The sequence below is a fragment of the Microcaecilia unicolor genome, chromosome 9, assembly GCF_901765095.1.
Source record: "Microcaecilia unicolor chromosome 9, aMicUni1.1, whole genome shotgun sequence".
NCBI classification, from domain to species: Eukaryota; Metazoa; Chordata; class Amphibia; order Gymnophiona; family Siphonopidae; genus Microcaecilia; species Microcaecilia unicolor.
The window spans coordinates 84521962-84544673 of NC_044039.1; the positions used below are offsets into that span (position 1 = coordinate 84521962).

The 22712-nt window shown below is 41.7% G+C and overlaps 1 protein-coding gene across 5 annotated transcripts in view; it reads right to left on the reverse strand.

Moving 5' to 3' along the window:
* Positions 1-3271: 3271 nt before the first annotated feature.
* PPFIBP1 (PPFIA binding protein 1) overlaps positions 3272-22712 on the reverse strand; it is a 351944-nt gene continuing 332503 nt past the window's right edge. For all 5 annotated transcript variants that reach the window (XM_030215475.1, XM_030215474.1, XM_030215476.1 and 2 more), the window contains 6 exons: positions 20748-20870; positions 15513-15638; positions 13179-13367; positions 10769-10948; positions 6883-6948; positions 3272-6515 (listed from right to left, as the gene is read on the reverse strand). In XM_030215475.1, coding sequence (XP_030071335.1) covers positions 6429-6515; positions 6883-6948; positions 10769-10948; positions 13179-13367; positions 15513-15638; positions 20748-20870 — 771 coding nt within the window. In that variant the 3' untranslated portion in view covers positions 3272-6428. The remainder of the gene's footprint in view (positions 6516-6882; positions 6949-10768; positions 10949-13178; positions 13368-15512; positions 15639-20747; positions 20871-22712) is intronic.

A 22712-nucleotide genomic window follows, 5' to 3' on the forward strand; every position in this document is an offset into this window, starting at 1 on the left:
ACTTGTGACCTGGATTGGCCACCGCTGGAAACAGGATACTGGGCTTGATGAGCTTTGGTTGGTCCCAGCATGGCAACTTTAATGTACTTATGATTTGTTATTGTATGGAGTCAAGAAGGTTGTTGCCTCTGTATGGATATTTCCAGTTTCACTCCTTTGGTCTTTTTTTTTTTTTTGGGGGGGGGGGGGGGGTAAGGAGAGAGGGAAATGTGTGGCTGCATTGTCCTGTTGTCTATGGAGAACCCCTGTTAAAGGGTAAGCAACATCGCTTTTTCCACAGACAAGCAGGGAAATGCAGGCACACTTTGTGGTGAATCCAAAGCTAAGGGCCTAATGGTCTGTCTGATAATTGGTGCCCACAGAAGTTAAGGGATGTGGGGAAAGGCAGGTATTAGGCAGAGATTTCTCAAAACAGCCTGGCTGAAGGCTATGTCTTAAGCTGCCAACTGATCTAGACAATAGTGGTTGAACAGGTATATATGGACAGCCAAGTGGCTGCTCTGCATATATGTGAATCGAGGCTGTTCTAGAAAAGGCCACAGAAATAGACTTAGCTCTGAGCTGATGGGCTCCTATGGGCCCAGGCAGTTACAATCTTGACTGTCTGTAACAAGAAATACAATCTGCAACCCAAGATATGATAGTTTTCTTTGCGGTTTTGTTGCCAAGATTATTGGTTAAATGTGAAAAATAACCAAGAATACTGAGAAAATAATAGACTTATTAAAGGAAAACTCAGAAGACACTTTCGGAAGAAACTTGGGATAAATACAAAGTACTACTCTGTTATGATAGAACTAGGTAAAAGGTGGATAACAGACTGGGGCTTGAAACTCACTATTCTGGCGTGATAACTACAAGAAAAACTGTCATTCAGGACAGGTGAGACAGAGATGCTCAAAAAGTGAATCTGTGAGCTTGGCTAGGACAACGTTAAGGTCCCAAGCAGGTAATGGAGGTTTAAGAGATGGCCTTATATTGAAGAGACCCTTAATGAATTTAGGTATACAATCAACCCTAGGGTCAGGCCAGTTTATAAGCCCCTGAGATAAACAGCACAGTTGTGTTTCCTTCAACCAGCTTCCAGCTGCCTTTTATACTTCCTCCCCCACCAACCATTTACCATCTTCCCAACCAGCCATTTCCTCTCCCTGCCAGCCTCCAGCCACCTCCCCTCCTCCCTTCAGTTTATTCCCTGCTGGCTTCACCCAGGACAGCTGTTTCCTTCCTGCATCACACAGTTCCCAGTAAGCTGAAGCCATCTGGTGCCCAGGCTTCTATGCTGTTCCCCTCGAATCACAACACTTATTCACAGTGCTTATATTCTGCAGTTTCAAAATCACATCAGCGATATTTGTTTGGCTGTACTGCAGTGTATGAGATAATTAGAGAAACTAGGTAAGACAGAGCCCCAATACATAGAGAGCTTTATGGGCCAACATTAGCTTAGGCTGTATTCTGAAGATAGGGAACCAGTGATGGTGTGCTGAAAGCAGACTGGCCCGATCATTGTGGCAGGCGTGACTCAAAAAAAAAGAAGATGGTAGCATGCTGGTTTATGGAACTCTGAACACCCCTTTAAACCTTTTCAGGACTTCTATCATGCCAGTTGACTCATTCAGATACCTAGAGGTCATTCTGGACTCATGACTCACATTTTCTGCTCAGATACCTCAACAGATTTCTTCATTCTCAGACAACTCCAGTTACTCAGAAGTACTTTGATCATGACACATTCCACACACTTATCCTATCTTTACTAATCTTTAGAATCGACTACTGTAACAGTTTACTTAGGGTCCCCTCGTTATTCTCTAAAGCGCCTCCAAACGTTAGAAAATACCGCGATTAAACACCTCTGCCATGCTAAAAGATCAGACCACACTTTGCCCTTCAGAAATACCACTGTCTCCCCATCGAGCAAAGAGTTACCCACAAACCCTCACTTTCAAGGCTTTTGGCTGGGTTCTCCAGATTATTTAGCTAACCTCACCATTCTGTACTTACCTATACGTCTGTTATGTTCCCTCAATGATTACTGTTTGGTCCTGCCCAACCCCAATTCAGAATCCACCAGACAATGCGCCTTCTTCTTTGCAGCCCCTTCCTACTGGAATTCCCTTCCTCATGACATCTGTGCATAAATGTCTTTTAAAAAATTTAAACCCACTTTAAAGGCTTGGCTATTTCATCAGACCTTTAATCTTCTGAATTAGCTGTTTGCTGCTTATCACTGCTGGTCCAATCCAATCCCTCCTTTCCCTTCCTTGGTTGTCAATTTCCCCTCCTCTAGTCCCTACCGCTGCCCTGTTTCTATGGGCACACTGACTGTTTGAATGCTGGTTACGTTCCTATGAGTATATTGTAGTTCCTTTCTCTTTTTCTATTCTGGTAGTGTTTTATTTAGCTTGTAAACTGCCTAAGTCTATGAGTTTGTAAAGGCGGTATAACAAATTACTGTTAATAAATAAATAAAAGTCCAACGGAGATGTTCTGTACGGGTATGCAACAGTTTTCTCTTCCTGCATATAAAACAGGCTTTACACATCAAACAAGCTTTTAAATACCCTTCAGATGCCCAAATACACTAAAACATATGGTTCAGGAAGAAAAAACTGTTGCCAGATTGGCAGCAGCTTAGAGCCAATAATGAGATTTGGAGCACACAGACTCAAGAACAGTGGTGTTCCTTGGTTGGCTGCCGCCTGGGGTGCATCGCCACTGCGCACACCCCCCCCCCCCCCCCCCAGGTGCAGCATGACACTCCTCGGGTGCAGTGTTCCTCCCCCCCGGGGGGTGCATTGTTCTTACCTCCTGGGGTGCTGGGAGCAGCTGCACGGCTGATGGCTCTGCTGGTTTCCTGCTCCCTGTGCCCTGGAACAGGAAGCAACATCAGAGGGAGCAGGGAAACGGTGAAGCCAACAGCTGCGTGGCTGTTCCCTGTACCCCTCCTACAGCATGCACCCAGGGTGGACCGACGCCACCATCAGTACGCCGCTGCTCAAGAAAATAAGGTAGCCTGAAACAGACAAATGCTTTGCATTTTCAAACAGTCTTTATTTGTTGTAAATGGCCATATTTTAGCTTGTAGTCCTGTACAAATAAAATTAAATATCATATAGATAACCTTATGTGTGTTATTGGCTATCCTACATTATATTAGAATTTATTGTCGCTTATTTAGCAGTAACATAACTTTCATGTCACCCTTTCAATATATGTATTGACCTCAAAGTATTCTTCATCTAAGAATGCAGAATCCTGTGTTTACTGTGATGTAAGTGTTTTCTGCAGGATCTTACATCGTCTTAGAGCTGGAAGAAACTGGGTCACTATGATACAAAATACTGTCAGGATGCCATTTCTAGTTACTAAAATACTGAAGAGCACCAGGCATTTCAAACAATTATATTAAACATTAATTTACAGAAGTCTGGTTTACAGATGAAACCATAGACCAATGCTTCCATGCTTTGATGAACAGCTGTACTGATACATTTAGCTTGAAACCAGGCAGCAGAGAACCTCTGCTGACCAGCAGCTGACAGTGAAATATTTTATTCAGGGGCATCAAAGGAAAAGAAACTACGTTCCTCAAAGGGTGTTTTGCCGCAAACACTGCATATGATGGAAATAAACAGGTCACAGCTTGCAGAAGGCAAAAAGCCTGAACCAGATTTTGGGCTGTGCTCGCTTTGAAACAAATTTCAAAAACAAAACAAAAAAAAAAGACAAGTTCCATGAAACTCTGGTAAAAATGCACCGAATTCACAGTGTAAGTACCTCCTTTTGAGGCAGTGCATTGACACAAGCCTTCTGGAGGTCACTCAAACTTCTCTGCAGAAAGCCAGATGCCATGAAGGACTCATAAAATGACATTCAACAAGAAACTTTTAGAAATATATCTGAATTGTGCAGAAGCTTATGGCTTATAAAGCAAAGATCTTCAACCACTAAGTACTTTGAATTGAGGGTTGTAAACATATTTCTAAATATATAATCATATGCCTTGTTTATTTCTGTTAACCTACAAGCAGAGTGAAACCCTTTAACTATAAATTTCCTGATATCAGAAACCTAGACAATGTTGTCCCACGTCATTCCCAAAGGACAAATCCTCTGTACATCCTAGCTATGTATAAGGAATAAAGGGTCTGGATTTACATCAACTTCCTGTGATAGGGATCAACGATCACTGTCGCCCTAATTACTAGTCCAGAAAACACCGTTTCAAACTGCACAACGAAGCAGATGTGTGGTTCAGTACTTGATTCATTTTATACCAGGTTTGTATGACTGGGGGCAGAGGCTGGCTCTCTGATTATTATTTTGTTAGTCGAAAAACAGGAAGTCAACTTTGCACCGTATTTTATAAGAATATGAACAGAGAGGCAAGAAAGTGACCATAACTAACTGCCCTGCAGCCTGGGTCTTACAGTGCGCCTTGTGTATTGAGGAAAGTAACAGAAGTAACCCTGCCATAGTGATACAACAGACTCCAAAGTCACTTATGCTGGAACACTGCATCACTGTTACATACACTAAAATATACATTATGTATAATACAGCAGTGCAGACCTTCCTTTGAGAAGCAAATAAGGCATTCAAAAATAAGGTTATTTGCTCCATGTTTTTCTGAGGTTTGATATCCTCCAGAACACCTGGGTCAATATTCAGCTCATGGAGATTTTTTTTTATTTTTGAACAGCAGCTGCTGTAGGCTTTTTATCCCAAATATTCAGTGCCAGGCTGCCTCCAGATGCCAGTGCTAAATATCTGGCTATAATGCAGCCGCTAGCACCAGTGCTGGTCTTACCTATCTGGATGAAGTCAGGAAAGCAAAAAGGACTGAATATTGCCGCTAACCTGCTCTGGCACTGCCTGGATAGCACCGAGGCAGTCTGGCCAGATTTTCAACAGTACTAAATAGTGTTGCTGAAAATCCATGTATGAGCTGGTGAGTGGGACTCATCCAGGAAGGAGCCATTGCTACCTGGAGAAATCCTGCTGAATAATTGACCCCATTGGGTTTTTTTTTGGTTGGTTTGTTTAAGGTGTGCTTCAAATTCTTGCTAGTTTCCCCCCCCCCCCCCATCAGCCAGCATGGGCCTAGAAGCAGCAAGGATATGCAGTCTTTTTAAATGTACCTGCTGCTCTGATGGGCATACAGGTACCATCACAGAATATACAGCTACATGCACATATAGTTCTCCATGCCAACCTAGCAAACCTTTTAAGAAACTTAAAATGCTGCTTTAAACAAAAGTTTCACACTTGTAAAAGAAATTTCTAGGATCATTCATGTCTAATAGTATCATCCTTACTACAGAGCATCTAGGGATTAGATGAGTATCATCCTTATTTTGCCACATTTAAAAAAAATAGAAACGTTCCCTCACTTCATGCTATGAAAAGTGTATTGCCATTCTATCTGCCCGAATCAACCCCACCCCTCTCTGTAAATGGAAGAAAACCTGTCAGTTGCAAGGGGAACACAATTTCCTCCACTTGTCCATTTCTTTTACACTTCCAGTTACATCTGAGCTTCATTAAAACAGATCTTTTGTTATGTTATGGTAAAATTCTTTGGTTATTTAGTTGCTTCTAGAGGATCTCCATTGATTCATTCAAAATGACTTCTCCCCACATTCCTTACATACCAAGCTTTCAAAGAACCCAATGGGTTTTCAAAACACCACCAAAGGTTTCATGCCATGTTCACTTTGCTTCAGGGCAAGTACTTCCTAGAGACAGCTATTAAAAAACAAACACCAGGCCAATAAAATGCAGTTCCTAACTGGACAATTTCTAACAAGAAAACACTGACAATATTTAGCAAAAGGAAAGTAAACAGGTCAGTCTGACTCCTCCAGTAACCAGCTGGTGTGCAAACTGGGGTTATCTATAAAAGTCAATGATTTGTCATTCTCTGTCACAAAATAAAATTCTGAATTTAGAGTTAGAAAAGTGTATAAAAATAGACATAGGAATCAAAAATGTTTCCTGGGGATTGGGCACTGCTATGACACTTCAAGGACCACATTCAACACTGAAAGAACAGATAACATCTGTAACGCTGGTAATGTCATTTTTGTCTAAAAGCTAAATACTTCTCCATTGCTACACAGCACTTCTTATGCTACAAAGAAATATATATATTAAATGTACATTTCATGATTTGCAAGAGTACGGGTACCTATTTCAGGTGTAATATTGTGACATCAATTTTTTGTACATTAAATATAATAAAACGTTTCCACTCGGCAGTGTTCACATGGCAATTTTGAAAAGAGGCACTTGTTTTTCGTCCTGTAATTATACAACTTCTAACAGAAGCAAGAGCAAAATACATGATATACAGCCTATTATAGGTACTGGTGTTTTGGCAGGTGGTACGTCTTTCTCTTGACTGAAACAGGTCACTGCTGTCACACATTAGAGTCTTCATCTGTAATACTGGTGCTTGGAGAGCGAGCGGCAAGGTCTTTAAACATTTCATCTTCTTTTAACATGTGCTGAAAATGGAAACCAAAAAGTCAAGTTAACTCACACATGATCATAACAGACTGTTGTTAGTCAAGAGTTTTGCCATAGGCACAGAGCTTTCAAAAGTAGAGAATGTGATTATATAAGAAAATAAGTGTTACCATACTGGGACAGACCAAAAGAACCGTCAAGCCCAGTATCCTGTTTCCAACAGTGGCCAATCCAGATCACAAGTGCCTGACAAAATCCCAGAACAGTAAAACAGATTTCATGCTGCTTATCCTAGAAACAAGCAGTGGAATTTCCCAAATCCATCTCGATAATGGCTTACAAACTTTTCTTTTAGGAACATGGAAGCCTACCAATTGTGAAGGTGGAGTTTTAGAAAGAACTTACAGTTAAGTTGTTGATGCCTTCAGAAAATGCTCCAATTTGCCTCACTGTTCCTTCTGAATCATCCATCTAAAATAAAAAAAAATAAAAAAGCTGAGGGATGGTGTTTATACTATGACTGGGAAAGATCAAGTATTGTGATTTATCAGACAGTACAAACATTCTACAGATGAAATGAGGAGGCTTTAATTTATTTATCAAACCTTACATAAGCATCTAAAGGTGGATACAATAAAAATATAGAATACAGATGTCTTGTGACATAGCCCATGGAAGATTCAGCTGAGGACAGGTGTGGGCTAAAGGTGTGGAGAAGAAAAAAAGATAATAAATGACTTATTTTAAAAGTAAAACTGGTTTTGCATCACGAGTGGACAGATTAAGGTTTTGTGGTCATTTTTTTCCTCCACAAGTTGTTTTTGTGACAAGACATTCTGTACACGTAATATGCTCAATTTAATTTAGTCTTTTATATTCTGCTTTTACCATTCTAGTTCTGAGCAGATTACAGTACATCAAATGACCTTTAGAAAATCACAATTCATAAAAATGATCACCTCATAAACCAGGCAGTGATGACTTTTTCCATGGCACACAAGATCAGGTCTGAAAGCATGCTATGCCACTCTGGCTGGGAAACATTGCCCTTTGAACTTCCTTGCTTTCTTCTTGTGCACCACAAACATATAACACGGGGGGGGGGGGGGGTTCTCAACCCAGTCCTCGGGACACACCTAGCCAGTCAGGTTTTCAGGATACCCACAATGAGTTCGCATGAGATAAATTTGCATACACTACCTCCAATGTATGCAAATCTATCTTATGCATATTATTGTGGGCTTCTTGAAAACCTGACCGGCTGGGTGTGTCCTGAGGACTTGACTGAGAACCCCTGATGTAAGCAAAACAGTTATTAAACTATCCACATTTATGTAATTAAGGGCATATAGACTTTCTTCAACCAAGCATACATATGTGTTTTAAGGCTGATATTGAAAATGTTATACATGTCACTGAAGCATACCTTGTGAATCTGCAAGCCAGTCAGCTTTGCAATGGCTGAGGACTGACGTGGTGGTGGGTCTACTGCTAGTGGGTGTACACATCCACATGGAAATCTTGGATCCAATTCCCAAACCCGGTCTCTGCCCACTGAATTTGATGAGTTGTGGATGATGTGGGAAGCTGTGTTCACAGCTCCCGTAGATAAAATCATACTGGATTTCAAAACGGAGCTATAATCTGAATCCTTACCGAGCACTGTCACTATTAAGGCTGGATAACAGAGGCGGCAGGAAGGGTGGGGGAGGGAAGGAGAACTAAACCTATCCTAGAACTGGACATTTCCAAAGAACTCAAAATCCAAAGAAGCAGGTGAAACAATCCTAAACTCCACACAGCCCCTAAAAGCTCACCTGGATATGTTGTAGCATATGACATTTCAAACCTGGTATCTAACTGAGCAGAATGAATATATTTATGTCAAAAGGAACCCTACTCTGCCAATTTGTAAAAATGTTTGCTACAAATTATTTTCGAAAACATTTTACATGTGTTTTTTTTAACTTCTATAATTTGAGCTATTCTATTGTAAGTTGTCTGCTGTGTTGCAAGGATTTAAGCACGGATAAGTCCATTTGAACAACACAGGCATGTCAGTTCATCTCTCTAGTTATACATTCTACAATACCTCTGTCTTGATTTCAAGGTAAATGACAGAAGGGATATTTCCAGTGGTGTGCTGGTAAATTTTTAACAACAGGCTCTCTCCCTGGTCTACCTCGGCGCCCCCCCCCCCCCCGGGTCCACCTCGGTGCCCCCCCCCCCCAAAAAAATTGCAGAGCTGGCTATACCCCGGGGGGGGGGGGGGGGGGGGAGGGGGGGCCGCCAACACATTACTCTCTCCAGGAAAAAAAATTAATTATCTCAGGTTCCAATCTAATTCATGTTTAATATGGATAAAATGCCATAAATAAGTAAATAAATATAAACTTTTAACGTTCAGCACCTGATTCTCAAAGTGGACATATTCCAAACACTATAATGAAAATAAAATTATTTTTTTTCTACCTTTGTTGTCTGGTGACTTTGTTTCTCTGATCATGCTGGTCCAGTATCTGATTCTGCTGCTCTCTATCTGTTCCCTTGACTCCGTTTCCAGGGCTTCCTTTCCATTTATTTCTTTTCTTTCCTCCTTTCTTCTTCATTTCTGGTCCTCCGCATACTTGACTGTACAGTGGATCCAGCTTCTGCCTATTTTCTCCATCCATGTGCAGTTTCTCTCCTCACTTCCTTTTCCCTCATCTAATCTCCTTCCTCTATCTTCCCTCCATGTCCAGCATTTCTTCTCGCTTCCTTCCCTCCCCTCCATCCATGTCCAGAATTTCTCTTGCTCTCCCCTCCATCCATGTCCTGAAACTCTCCTCTCTCCCCTGTCCCTCTCTATCCACCCATACCCAGTAATTCTCTTCTCTCCTCTGCCCCCCTCTACCCACCCATGCCCAGCAAGTCTCTCCCCTGCCCCACTCATGCCCAGCAAGTCTCTCCCCTGCCCCCCTCTACCCACCCATGCCCAGCAAGTCTCTCCCCTGCCCCACTCATGCCCAGCAAGTCTCTCCCCTGCCCCCCTCTACCCACCCATGCCCAGCAAGCCTCTCCCCTGCCCCCCTCTACGCACCCATGCCCAGCAAGTCTCTCCCCTGCCCCCCTCTACCCACCCATGCCCAGCAGGTCTCTCCCCTGCCCACCTCTACCCCCAGCAGGTCTCTCCCCTGCCCCCCTCTACCAATCCAGCGATTCTCCTCCCTCCCCTGCCGCTCCGAAGCATGTCCAAAGATGTCCTTCGCTCCCACCCTCCCCTACCGCTCCCCTCCGTCTTTTTTTAATTACCTCCGTCGAAGCGCGCGCCATTTAAAGCCCTGCTGCGTGCTGGCCGTCTCCAGGCTTCCCCTGCTTGCTTCGGATGATGTTCGTGCCTTAGTCCCGCCTTCATTCTGACGTCATTTCCTTTTTTCGTGAAGGCGGGACTAAGGCACGAACATCATCCAAAGCAAGCAGGGGAAGCCTGGAGACGGCCAGCACGCAGCAGGGCTTTAAATGGTGCGCGCTTCGACGGAGGTAATTAAAAAAAGACGGAGGGGAGCGGGAGGAGAGGGTGGGAGCGAAGGAAATGGTTGGATATGCTTCGGAGCGGCAGGGGAGGTAAGCATGGCCTGTGATGGCGCCCTCCTGCCATGCTTACCTCCCGCAATGGAGCCGGCTCGCCCCCAACAACAACCGGCTTGCAAGAGCTGTCAAAATTTAACAAGCGGCTCTTGCGAGCCGGTGCGAGCCGGCTCCAGCACACCACTGGATATTTCCCACCTGGCACTATCCATAGGATATATCCTAATTTTATGTAAAGTTACACTAGTTGCCAACAGAGGCCAGGATTCTTTTTAAACATGCTTATTTTTTTGCTTAAAGTTTTGCCAGGTTTGATTCCATGGATTTTGGTAAATTTTATGCACTTCCTCAACACTTATCTTACATTTAGAAGGAAGATTAAAACATGTTTATTATATATCTTACGGGAAGTTTAGTAATTTTAGGTCTATGGTATTCTATGTTGGGTCTATATAATTCCCAGGGATTGTCCTGACCCGCTTAGAACTGTGAGGTGTTAGTGGGATACAAGTCAGAAATGTAATGTAATGAGTGTTATGCTCACTGCCATTATAAGTGGACCAATAAAGGTACGACAAGAGACACAGAAAAGAACCCCTGCATCATTTCTACAGTCACAGGATGGAATTATTTTTCGTCACTGGAATTTTCTCCTTTCTCCTTCAAGTCAACTGCCTCCTTAACGTACAGTATTGGGCCATGAGAACATGGTAAATTAGCTGACCTGCTCTATTCTGTCCAAATCCTCTTCGTCGTACATTCTGATATCCAAACCATGGCTGAATCCTTTTGTACTATGGCTTCCAGACAACGGTCCCAGCTCCATCGGGCACACATACTCTTCTCCATCATCCTGCTTTCTCTTTCTCAGACTCCCAAAATTACTGAACGCAAGTTTCTTTGGCTAAAGACAAAAAAACAGAAGTTAGCTAAATGACTGCTTGGCTCCCCAAACCATGATGTACCACAGGATTGTAAGACAGCTTGATGAGAAGGGCTTTTATTAAACTGTGAATTGTTTTCATTGTGGTAATGACAGAATTAACAGCGTATCCACTTGGCTATGAAGAAGAAATGAAACAGGTGTTATGTAAACTACAATGATAACAGTAACATGGAAAGAGGAGGGGAAGTGGGAAAATGAGAACAGAGCACTTATGTGATTAATAAAGTTTTAAACACAACTTAAGAATTCAAACCCAAATTTTGTATTAATATAATTCAGGCATTATATGAGCAGGTCCTGGCCATAATTCATATGAGTATGGTGCAGTCCACAGCAGTTAGCCTGAATTGAGGCACCAGACGGCTTTAACCAAAGTCCCTGAGGAAATCGGCGAAACCCGCGGAGTCGGGCGTGATCAGGGGAATGCAAGCAAGTTGGACAAGCATGAGCAAGCGCAGTATTTTGAAAAAACATTAAAAGATAAGTTCACATTTTATTTTTTTCATTTTGAGCACTATATTATTTGTGTGCACTTGAATTTAGGCAATAGCACTTATATTAACAATTGAGAGTTAGCCCTATGAAAGACGTGCTATACCACCGGGCGAAATCAATCATGTTGCCTTAAAATTGGTGTTTTTTTCTGAGGGTACTCTCTTATAAAAATATTAAAAGTATTGCTAGGAATTATTGTGAACATTGGAGCATAAGCATCTGTTAAGTGCTTCACGTGGGTGTGCTGTTAGCCTATTGCACATTGCATGGATCTTTGGTTGTTGTATTTAGTACATAATTCATATAGGACACTGATGCGGTCAATTTGACATTCTCAAACAACAGGGAAATTCCCCTCCCACCCTCCAATTTATGAGTTATACACTTTACCCATAACAATTTAAAATGAGTTTTTGTTCGATTTACTTTTATGTTACTATAGTATTACCTTGCCTATGTAAATTTACTCTCTTATACTATGATTATTAAATTGAATCAAATATAATAAACTACTGCTTCTAATCTTGATATAAACGGCAATTAATCAATAGCACTAAACTATTGCAATTAACTCAAACACTTTAATGGCAATTAAATTAACTACAATTAATCAACAGCACTAGTGCTGTTTATTAATTGCCATTAATGCACAAAATTGAACAGCGGCTAAAAAAAATGAATGCATTAACACACGTAGCCTGTGGCTATTGGTGTTTTTTTAAATGGCAGTCACCATTTTCCACATGGATTGCTGCTGCCCACCACACCCTAACCACCAAGGCATCTTTCAGGCAGGCCTGGGGGTGGGGGCGTCTTCAGGAAGGGGGTGGATGCTCGGGGTGGAGCTTTGGAAGTTGGACACATATTATAGAGGGCTTCAGGTGTGAATGCTCTTGGGGAAGACTTTGGAAGGGGGGTAAATGCTCTGGGGGAACTTGAGAACTATGATTAAAAATGCCATTAATCTCGATTGATTTAAAAAAATTTTAATCACAGTTAAACAGCAGCTATACTATAAACATCCTCAGTACTAACCAACAGAGACAGTGGAAGACCCGACTAAAGGATTGAACCAGGGAACTTGTGTGGCACTGTGCAGCGTTGCCACTATGCCACCAGGCTGACATACTTTTTTCTCTTGTGTTTTGGAATGTTAAAACCACCGTTTTGCCTTTGCAAACCTGCTTAAAAATAGCTTCCTTTCCTCTTTGATGTTACCTTTTATTGCCCAGAGCTACTGGTCAGCTACTAGATCTAAGGCAACTAAAAGCAGAACCGCCTCCCTTTTCCACCATCTTGATAATGCCTATCTTGCTCCTTTGGACAGAAAACTGCCTAAATAGTTTCTCTCTTGTCTTCATTTGACCAAAGCCTAATCTTCCAGTACCTTCCTGTATTATTGTATACTGCAACAGTGTCTGGGGTAAGGGGAAGCAGGAATCCTGGATTTTGTTTTTTAATAAACAGATCTGTAGCCTTTGTTTAAAAAGAGAAAATTGTGGAAGAGGCAAGAATGAGTCTACCGCAGATTATGCTGAACTATGCTCAACATCTTGTCCAGTTCCTCACTTTACCCTTGTGAGTATCCTTAATGTAACTTAAAATGTGTTTCCCAACTGTGTCATGGCAACGTGAGCTAATGTAGTTGTGGTCTATACAGCCCATCCTGGCCTGGACGAAACCAATCACCCACCTTTACTTTGGCAGTAGCAGTTAGGAGGACGTAGTCCGGTGACTCCCAGGCTTCCTGTTTCTGCTGCTGAGCCTCATGTCCAACCAACAAGTTGAAGTGGGTTGCCAAGTGGCGTCTCAGTAATGTTTTGTTTGGTGGGATGTTGAGCAACTGAGCCAACGTTTCAACATTAAAACGAGGCTCTAGAATCTGGAAGAAAAGACAGAAAATGAGAAAGTCTAGCTGCCAGTGTAGTCTGGTATTATGAATTGCTGAATGTGTAATACCAGATTACACAGTAAACATGGCCACGGTAAGAGCTTGAGCACCCCCAGTACTGAGCAAACTCCTAGACGGAGTAATTTATATTGGGTTTATTACCCTCCCATCCTTTTTGAAAAGTTAACTCCTACGATCACAGGTCTATAATACCCACAAGCTCGCTGGAAGGAAATACACGGCAAACACTTGAGATGTGTTGTGACATCATAAAGCATGACATTGGGAGCTGGTGCGATTTACAAAGCCACTGCAACTCCCTTGCAAAGTAGTGATATATGAGAATTTAGATGGGTATGGGACATACTTATACAGTGTAGCTGCCACCTATAGTAACAGGGGATGCCGCTAGGCACATTTAGGGGCTAGGTTCAACAGAACGTTGCTTTGTGGTCCAGAATGCATCTCAGAGAGGGCTCCAGAGCAAGGGTCAAGAGCAACCCACACTTTCAGAGAGATACCGCCCCTACCATCTTTGAGCCAAAAATCTTACAATATCCAACACCACATTTCTACGCTAAATTACTTTGCTCTCATAATTCACTCATCATACCTCTTCACAGAGCCTTCAAAAAAGGATTTGAATGCACTTCTGGTTTTGAATGTACAAAATGTGTACACGTTAATTTGTTAAAACAGCCACAGCACAGGTTTACGTACATGCTGTACAGCATGTAAAAATGGCATGATACGTTTCAGACCAAGTGCTAATGTTTTATCTCGTTATTACTTATCTGCTGAAGCACTGACTTGCAATTGTAAGCACAGCCATAAAATAAACAACATAAATATCTATCTATATCTTTATAACTAAGATTATAATCCAACATGAAACAAATCCTTTTGGTTAAGATATATACATAGGGAAAAGTAGGAAGACTAAAGCATGGCAGCTGTGTTTCAGCCAGGAACGTATAAAATGTAGGTATCAGTCCAAAATTCATACAATCCAGAGAAATTTTTTTTTGTTTCTTTGACCTGCAGAGATTACGATAACTTTAATCAGCTTTTTTTTTCAAAGAAAAAGACAAATTCAAAAGCAAACAGGTCCCAAACTCTAAAAGGTGCACATCAAAAACATGAAACATGTAGCTTTCACATCTCATATCCATCAAATCTGGATAATCCAATAAAAAAGTTGTACAGACTGTAAAGTATGCTGCATCCAGGGCTAGTAAGGGTACTAGAATACCTGCCTCACTGCTTTGGTGCAGCAAGAACAAAACAGGAATTACATTTTCAGTAACAGTTTAATTCTGGAACTACAGAAACAATAAGGCAGCCTTACAGAAAATGTAGTTTTAATATGAAAGTGTTTCATATTCTGGGCCTCAAATTTCTTCTCATACTCCCACTGCTCTCTCATGCTTGGCTTGATTCTACATGTACAAATGCCTTTTTCTACTTGGCCTCTGCCTTTTGGAATTCACTCCCAAGCTCCTTGCATACAGAACCCAACTACAACCTACTTAGGAGTACCTTGAAAGCATACCCGAGTTAGCTTTCAATCGCTGCCTGATGTGCATCATTGGCGTCGTCTGGTTTCCCCTTTCCCTTTTGTTGGTTCTTCCCCTCTACATCCTTCTGTTCTCTCCCCCTCTGATCACTTCTTCATTGTGCTCCCATGTCTGTTGCTGTATATGACTGTTCGGTACTTTCTCTGTACTCTACTCTGTCCTTTCATGCATTGAAGTTCTGTTCCTGGGCAGTTGTTGCCTCTCTTTTAACCATTTCAAATTTCATTGTAAACCACTTTGATATGTTTTCTAAAGGTGTTATACCAAATTTTAAAGTAAACCATGCTTGAAGGGGACAGCTCAGACTGGATTTGTGAAATTGAACATTACAGACTATCACAAGAGTGCATCATGTCCACCATGCTAACCTTGTCTTTTTTTTTTTTTTAACATGAAAACATGACCACAGGTCAATCTTTTGCAGATATTTGGCCATTTGAGACTCAGGCATTTTGCAGAATAGAGGTCTACGTACAGCAAATAGGACGTTTTGATTTCATTATAGCCAGAGCTGTTCTGTTTTTATTCCAAACTACAAATCAGAACAAAACAGTCTTACCATTAATCCACCATGGACACCACTGCCTCTCAAATTAGGAGCATACTCCGCCAGGTCAACTGAGCGCAACCACTCCATCACCCTATGATTGGTCCACTGTGCAACCTCTAATGGCGTCACGTTATTCTGGAAAGCAAGATCAAACCAAAGACTGTTTCTTCACACAGGAATTTCTTGCAGCCGCTGCAACAAGAGCCTGTGAGGGCAAGTCTCTAAAGGGGTCCCCGATGCAGCATGGGAAGTGTCTAATCTATTACTGACATTTGAGTGCTCAAATGTTTGTTAAATACTAGTGTAATCCTACATCAGTGAGCAACTTACAGTATACTATAAGTTGTGTGTAAGTGGGAGACAGCATGTCCCACCCACGTGTGCACCCTCTTACAGTTATGTGATATGGCACTTATGCATGCCCTTACAGAACAGCACTTCGGGTGAATAACTACCAACGCACAGTTTTAGAATTGTCCTTCACATGTTCTTGTTTTCAATCAATCAGTAGCAGAAGAGGGTTCAGGAGCACACACACAAGAACAGCAGAAAGAAAGCACAAATGGGCCTTTAAGAATGGAACAATGGTAAATCCTTTAATGAACAGACCCGACACAGCCATGTTTCAGCATATATATGCCTGCGTCAGGGGTCAATTAGAGTAAAAACTCAAAGACCACACAACCAAGAAGCTCCTCAATGAGTCATGTGGACAAAGTCATAAGCAACGCAGCAGAAAGTGCCACACTGCACTGCTTGCAAATCTCAACATGGAAGCGGGACATCAGAATCACAGAACCGTGACCTGGCTTAGATGGATCGATTTCCCACTTTTGTGTTGAGATTTGCAAGCAGTGCGAGTGGTGCTTTTAGTTGCTTTGCTTATGATTTTGTCCACAATACTCATTGAGGAGCTTTTTTAGTTGTGAGGTTTTTAAGAGTTTTTACTCTAATTGACCAGATGCAGGCTTTTACATATGTGCCAGAAATGGTATTCAAGGGTTATGATATGGAAAAACTGAAACAAATCTCAGTGAACCTGTAAGATATACTGAGCCAAATTAACAAGTTAAATAGCAGTAAATCACCTGGACTGAATGGCATCTATCCCAGGGTACTGAAAGAACTCAAAAATGAAATTGCTGATCTACTATTAGTGATCTGTAACCTGTCATTAAAATCATCCATGGTTACCTGAAGATTGGAAGGTGGCCAATGTTACCACCAATTATTTTAAAAAAGGGCTCCAGGGCTGACCTGAGAAATTACAGATCAGCAAGTCTGATGTCAGTGCTGAGCTAAATGATGGAAATTATAATAAAGAATTACCAAACACAAAGACAAACCATTTAATGAGATGGCATCAATGTGGAGTCAACCAAGGGAAATCCTGCCTCACCAATTTCTTTGAAGGCATGAATAAACATGTGGTAAAAGTGAGCTGGTTAACATAGCGTGTCTAGATTTTCAGAAAGCTTTTGACAAAGAGCCTCACAAGAGACTCCCAAGAAAATTAAAAAGCCACGGGATAGGAGGCAATGTTCTGTTTTGGAGTCTGAGCTGGTTAAAAGATAGAAAACACAGGCTTGCTAGAGAGGATCCAAGATGGCCGCAGTCCATTGAGGCGCTGCAAGTCGCGCTTTACCTCTGTTCTCAAAATGCCTAAACGTCGAGGGCGAGTAGCAGCCAGAGCCCCGCCAGCTACCCCCTCCTTACCTGGTCCAATTGACCGTTTCGTCCGACCTCAGAGTGTTGCATTTGAAAGCGGGACGCCGCCAGTTGGGATGTCCGGCGAGCTAGGAGACTCGGCCTCCCCTGGCTTGGAAACCACCCTTAGCCCCGCTATGCGGACTCCGCCTCCCCAGCCGATTGGAGCAAGCTCCTTCCTTGTTGACTCGATCGGGTCTCCCAACGAAGACGAGGGGGACCCGGAAGGAAATCGAGTGGAGGGCTCATCTTTATCTCAAGCAGGAGAAATGCTGCCTTCATGGAACGCGGGGAGAGGTATCGAGGAACAGAGAGAGTTTCATGCGTTGGTTCCTGAAAGGTTTGAAATGCCTAAAGAATTAATTACTAAACCAAAAGAGGTTACTTTGGATAAATTATGGGACTTGGTTTCTGCCCTGGGACAAACATTTTTGAAACAGACAAATGTGATTGTTCCAAAAGTAAATTTATTAGAGAAAGATTTGAGACAACTGGAGGGAAAAACTAAAGAAATAGACAATAAAGTTGAAAAGGCTGAGCAAAAAATTGAAAAATTGGAAACATTACAACCTTTGATGATAAATGACTTGGCTAATCTTCGGAAAAAGATGGAAATATTTGATAACTACACCAAAAGTCATAATTTAAGATTTGTAAACTTTCCCAGGATTCAGACAACACCTCCTCTTGATATGTTAAAGAGATATTTCCGAGATGTCTTGAATGTAACAGATCAGAATTTACCACCATTTACCTCTGTTTATTATGTCCCAGGAAAAGAGCTGAATCAAATTCCTGAAACCCCATTAGATGTATCTCTATTACTTGAGACCTCTGATTCCGAGCTGGCAACGCCCGCAACTTTGGTTGCTACCGTTGCTTTGCTGCCGGACAAGGGTTGGATCTTCCGTCTTTTCTTTCGTAATAGAGAAAAACCCTTTTTGGGTCATAAGATATTATTATTTCCTGATGTCTCAAAGGAGACAAGAAAACGGAGGAAACAATTTTTGCTCCTGAAGTCTGGAATAATGCAGTTGGGGGGTACCTTTTTTTTAAGATACCCCTGCAAGTGTATAGTAAGACTTGATGGGAAGAAATATGTGTTCACAGAACCTATGCATGTATCTGCTCTTATAACTTCGAGAAAAAAGGATAACGCTTAATATATAAGTAATACACCTCAATGGTACTAGCTTAATCCTGTTAATTCTTTTATTAATTTAACTAGATTCTCCTTGTATTCCTGAATCTTGGATTTTCAATTTATGGACTTGAGTAGCAATAATTTCCTTTAGATTGTTTAATCTTTAATGTTATGTTATATGATATTTTCTTCTTTATGTTCTTTTCCGAACAAGATGTTTTCTTGTGTTTTTGATGAAAATGAATAAATAAAAAATTAAAAAAAAAAAAAAGAAAACACAGGGCAGGGTTAAATGGCCAATTCTTTCAATGGAGGAAGGTGAAGTACCTGTTCAGATATTTCTATGTGAACCGCTCTATAACTATGTGTAGGCTCGAGCGGTATATCAAATGCATTAAATAAATAAAAACAAACAAACAAATAATGGCGTGCCCCAGGGATCTATACTAGAACTGGTGCTGTTTAATATATTTTAAATGGTCTGGAAATAGGAACAATGAGCGAGGTGATTAATTTGCAGATGACACAAAACTATTCAAAGTTGTAAAATCGCATGCAGACTGTGAGAAATTGCAATGAGACCTTACAAAGTGATACACATTGGGAAGGATAACCCAAATCATAGCTACTTGATGCTAGGTTCTACATTAGGGGTCAGCACCCAAGAAAAAGATCTAGATGTCACTGTTTACAATAGGTTGAAATCTTTTGCTCAGTGTGTGGCGGCCGGCAAAAAAAGCAAACAATGTTAGGAATTATTAGGAAAGGAATAGAAAATATTATAATGCTTCTTTATCACTCTATGGTGCGACATCACCTTAAGTATTGTGTGCAATTCTGGTAGCTGTATCTCAAAACAGATATAGTAGAATTATAAAAGGTTCAAAGAAGGGTGACCAGAAAGATGAAGGGGATGGAATTCCTCTCATATGAGGAAAGGCTGAAGAGGTTAGGGCTCTTCAGCTTGGAGGGGGGAAATGACAGAGGTCTACAAAATCCTGAGTGGATTAGAACTTGCAAACATGAATCAACTGTTCGCTCTTTCAAAAAGTACAAAGACTAGAGGGACCTTCAATGAAGTTTCTTTGAAATACTTTTAAACTGAATAGGAAAAAAAATATTTTGAACTAAACAAGCTCAGGAACTCATTGCCGGAGGATGCGGTAACAGCAGTTAGCAAATTTAGATGAAAAAAAAAAAAATAATAAAAAAAACAAAAGAGGTTTGGACAAGCTCCTGGAGGAAAACTCCATAACCTGTTATTAAGATAGAAATGGGGAAGCCACTACTTCTCCTGGGATCCGTAGCATGGAATCTTGTTACACACTTTGAGATTTTATGTGATCTGGATTGGCCACTGTTGGAAGCAGGTTATGGGCTAGATGGACCATCGGTCTTAACTAGTATGGCAAATTCTTATGTTCATATGAAAGTGTAATATGATGAGAACAAAACAGGGCAGGTGGAATGGAAATAGGAAAAGCAGTAAATGTGATAAAAGGAAGAGGCATGATATTGCAAGAGAGGAAAAACGTGTGAGAAGAGGTGCGAGAGCGGCTGTAGGTACAATGGTGGGATAAGAGGAGACAAAGGGAATGTAAAGCTTAAAAAATAAAGAGGGGAAAGAGGAAATAAATACAGAAAAAGGATGGAAAACATTTTTAAAAATTAAGGTCTTTAGAATTTAAAGATTTTCTATATTAAAAAACAACCAACTTTGGTGCCTATCATCAAACATAAAAACTTATATCTATATACATGTGTCACAGTACTGATACAAATCTCATTTCTGAACCGCTCCAGTAATGTATGTGTAGGACAGAAAGCACAGAGGTAAAGACTACCAGGGATTGTTAGGGAGGTTGGGAAGGTAGGATGGGGGCACTGAAGTGTCACAGTGGCCCTCGTTCTGGAGTTTATTCCATGGTGGATATGGGGGGGGGGATGTTTGGGGGGGTTTCAATCTGTTTTGGAATGATTGTGGAGTGTGTATTATTTTGTTTTATTCCAATTTAAAAAAAAGTTTTTGTATCAATAAAAGACAACCAGGGATTCAGGTGTGAGTGAGAAGAGGATCTGGCCTCTGTCTACCCTGCCTCAGCACCTGCCCAGGGTGGAGAAGCCAGAGCTGACCAGTGAAAAGCTGCGGAGTACCACTAACCCTAACTTTCAGTGGAGCCACCTGAAGTAAACACAGAGATCTGCAATCTTTTAGCTCTTAGTTCTGTAACTGCTATCCTTTATAATCATGTTCTCTCCTTCCATGATCCCAGATGCTAAGGGTTAAATAACTCAAAAAATATATTTCGAGGAACTATAGATGTTACAATGGGTTGAGCAAACAATTGAGAGTATAACACTTTCATAATAGTAGAAAGAAAAATTGACTGTACCTCATCAGATGGTCTCCTGCGCAGGCAGTTTGGCTCAAAGTTGTTTATTCTTAAGACCTGAATAGCTCGTTTGATGCTAAGATGGTGTAGCACACTAACGACTTTTAAGGAGAGCAAGTCATCCTGTAGCATTCATTAAAAAAATAAACAAAAAAACCCAATAAGACACATCCTCCAGCTAAGTTTTATATCAACACAACAGCTAGTTTAGAAGCGAACAGCTAGTTAGTAAGCCCTGTTTACAAGACATCCCATCTGCAATTAAAACACAAAAAAAAAACAAACCATGATGGGTAGGACTGGTGTTAGACATACAGGGGTCAAGGGCCAAAACTGGAAAGGAAACTCCAAAGTGTACCCTCAGGCTATACCTGCTTGAGATGGGCTTGGGACCCCCCCCCCCCCCAATAGCACAGGGGGCCTTATGCAATTGCCGTGGTTGGCACACTCAATGCCAATCCTGACAGCTGGAGTGGTTGAGTCAGGTCTGCATACAATGTATAAAAATGTAGGCAGTTTGAAAAAGAGGTGCTGTAACATTTCCACTGATATGAAGCTTATCAAACCTATGCAAATTAGCATGTCTGAACTCTGCTTCACATGAATTTCAGGTTCAAAAGCGCATTAACATCTTTAAATACAAGATCAATCTTTGTTGGTGAAAAATATACTTCCCACCATTTTCATTCCTGGGGGGGGGGGGGGGGGAGGGGGGTCAAAAAAGACCTTTACTAATGTCTCTTCATTTTGTAGCCCACCCTGCAATATAACCAAGTGCCCCATTAAGTGTTGGTGTGCGAGCCCTCTAGAGGTCTCTTCTTAAAAGATCTCTAGTCAATTCTGTAGGAGGCAGTGGAGGAGCCACAGTACATCAGGTTAGCTCCTGCTCAGTATTGAAAGGGAAATGGGACTTAATATACTGATTTTCTGTGGTTTACATTGTAAACCACTTTGAAAGGTATACTTAGTATATACAGGTACTTATTTGTACCTTGGGCAATGCAGAGTCACAAGGAGCTGCAGAGGGAATTGAACCAAGTTCCCCAGGATCAAAGTCTACTGCACTAACCACTAGGCTACTCGTCCACTGAAGACTCCTCCTCTCCACTTAGCTCCAAGATTTCCAACAGAGTGGACACCCCGGAGGGAGTGGAAAACATGAAAAAAGATCTGAAGAAGCTAGAAGAATGGTCTAACGTTTGGCAATTAAAATTCAATGCGAAGAAATGCAAAGTGATGCACTTAGGGAGTAGAAATCCAAGGGAGACGTATGTGTTAGGCGGGGAGAGTCTGATAGGCACGGACGGGGAGAGGGATCTTGGGGTGATAGTATCTGAGGACCTGAAGGCGATGAAACAGTGCGACAAGGCGGTGGCAGTAGCTAGAAGATTGCTAGGCTGTATAGAGAGAGGAGTGACCAGCAGAAGAAAGGAGGTTTTAATGCCCCTGTATAAGACGTTGATGAGGCCCCACCTGGAGTATTGTGTTCAGTTTTGGAGGCCGTATCTTGCGAAGGAGGTTAAAAAAAATGGAAGCGGTGCAAAGAAAAGCTACGAGGATGGTATGGGATTTACGTTCCAAGACGTATGAAGAGAGGCTTGCTGACCTGAACATGTACACCCTGGAAGAAAGGAGGAACAGGGGTGATATGATACAGACGTTCAAATATTTGAAAGGTATTAATCCGCAAACGAATCTTTTCCGGAGATGGTAAGGCGGTAGAACGAGAGGACATGAAATGAGATTGAAGGGGGGCAGACTCAGGAAAGATATCAGGAAGTATTTTTTCACGGAGAGGGTGGTGGACGCTTGGAATGCCCTCCCGCGGGAGGTGGTGGAGATGAAAACAGTAACGGAGTTCAAACATGCGTGGGATATGCATAGAGGAATCCTGTGCAGAAGGAATGGATCCTCAGAAGCTTAGCTGAAATTGGGTGGCGGAGCAGTTGGGGGGAAGAGGGGGCG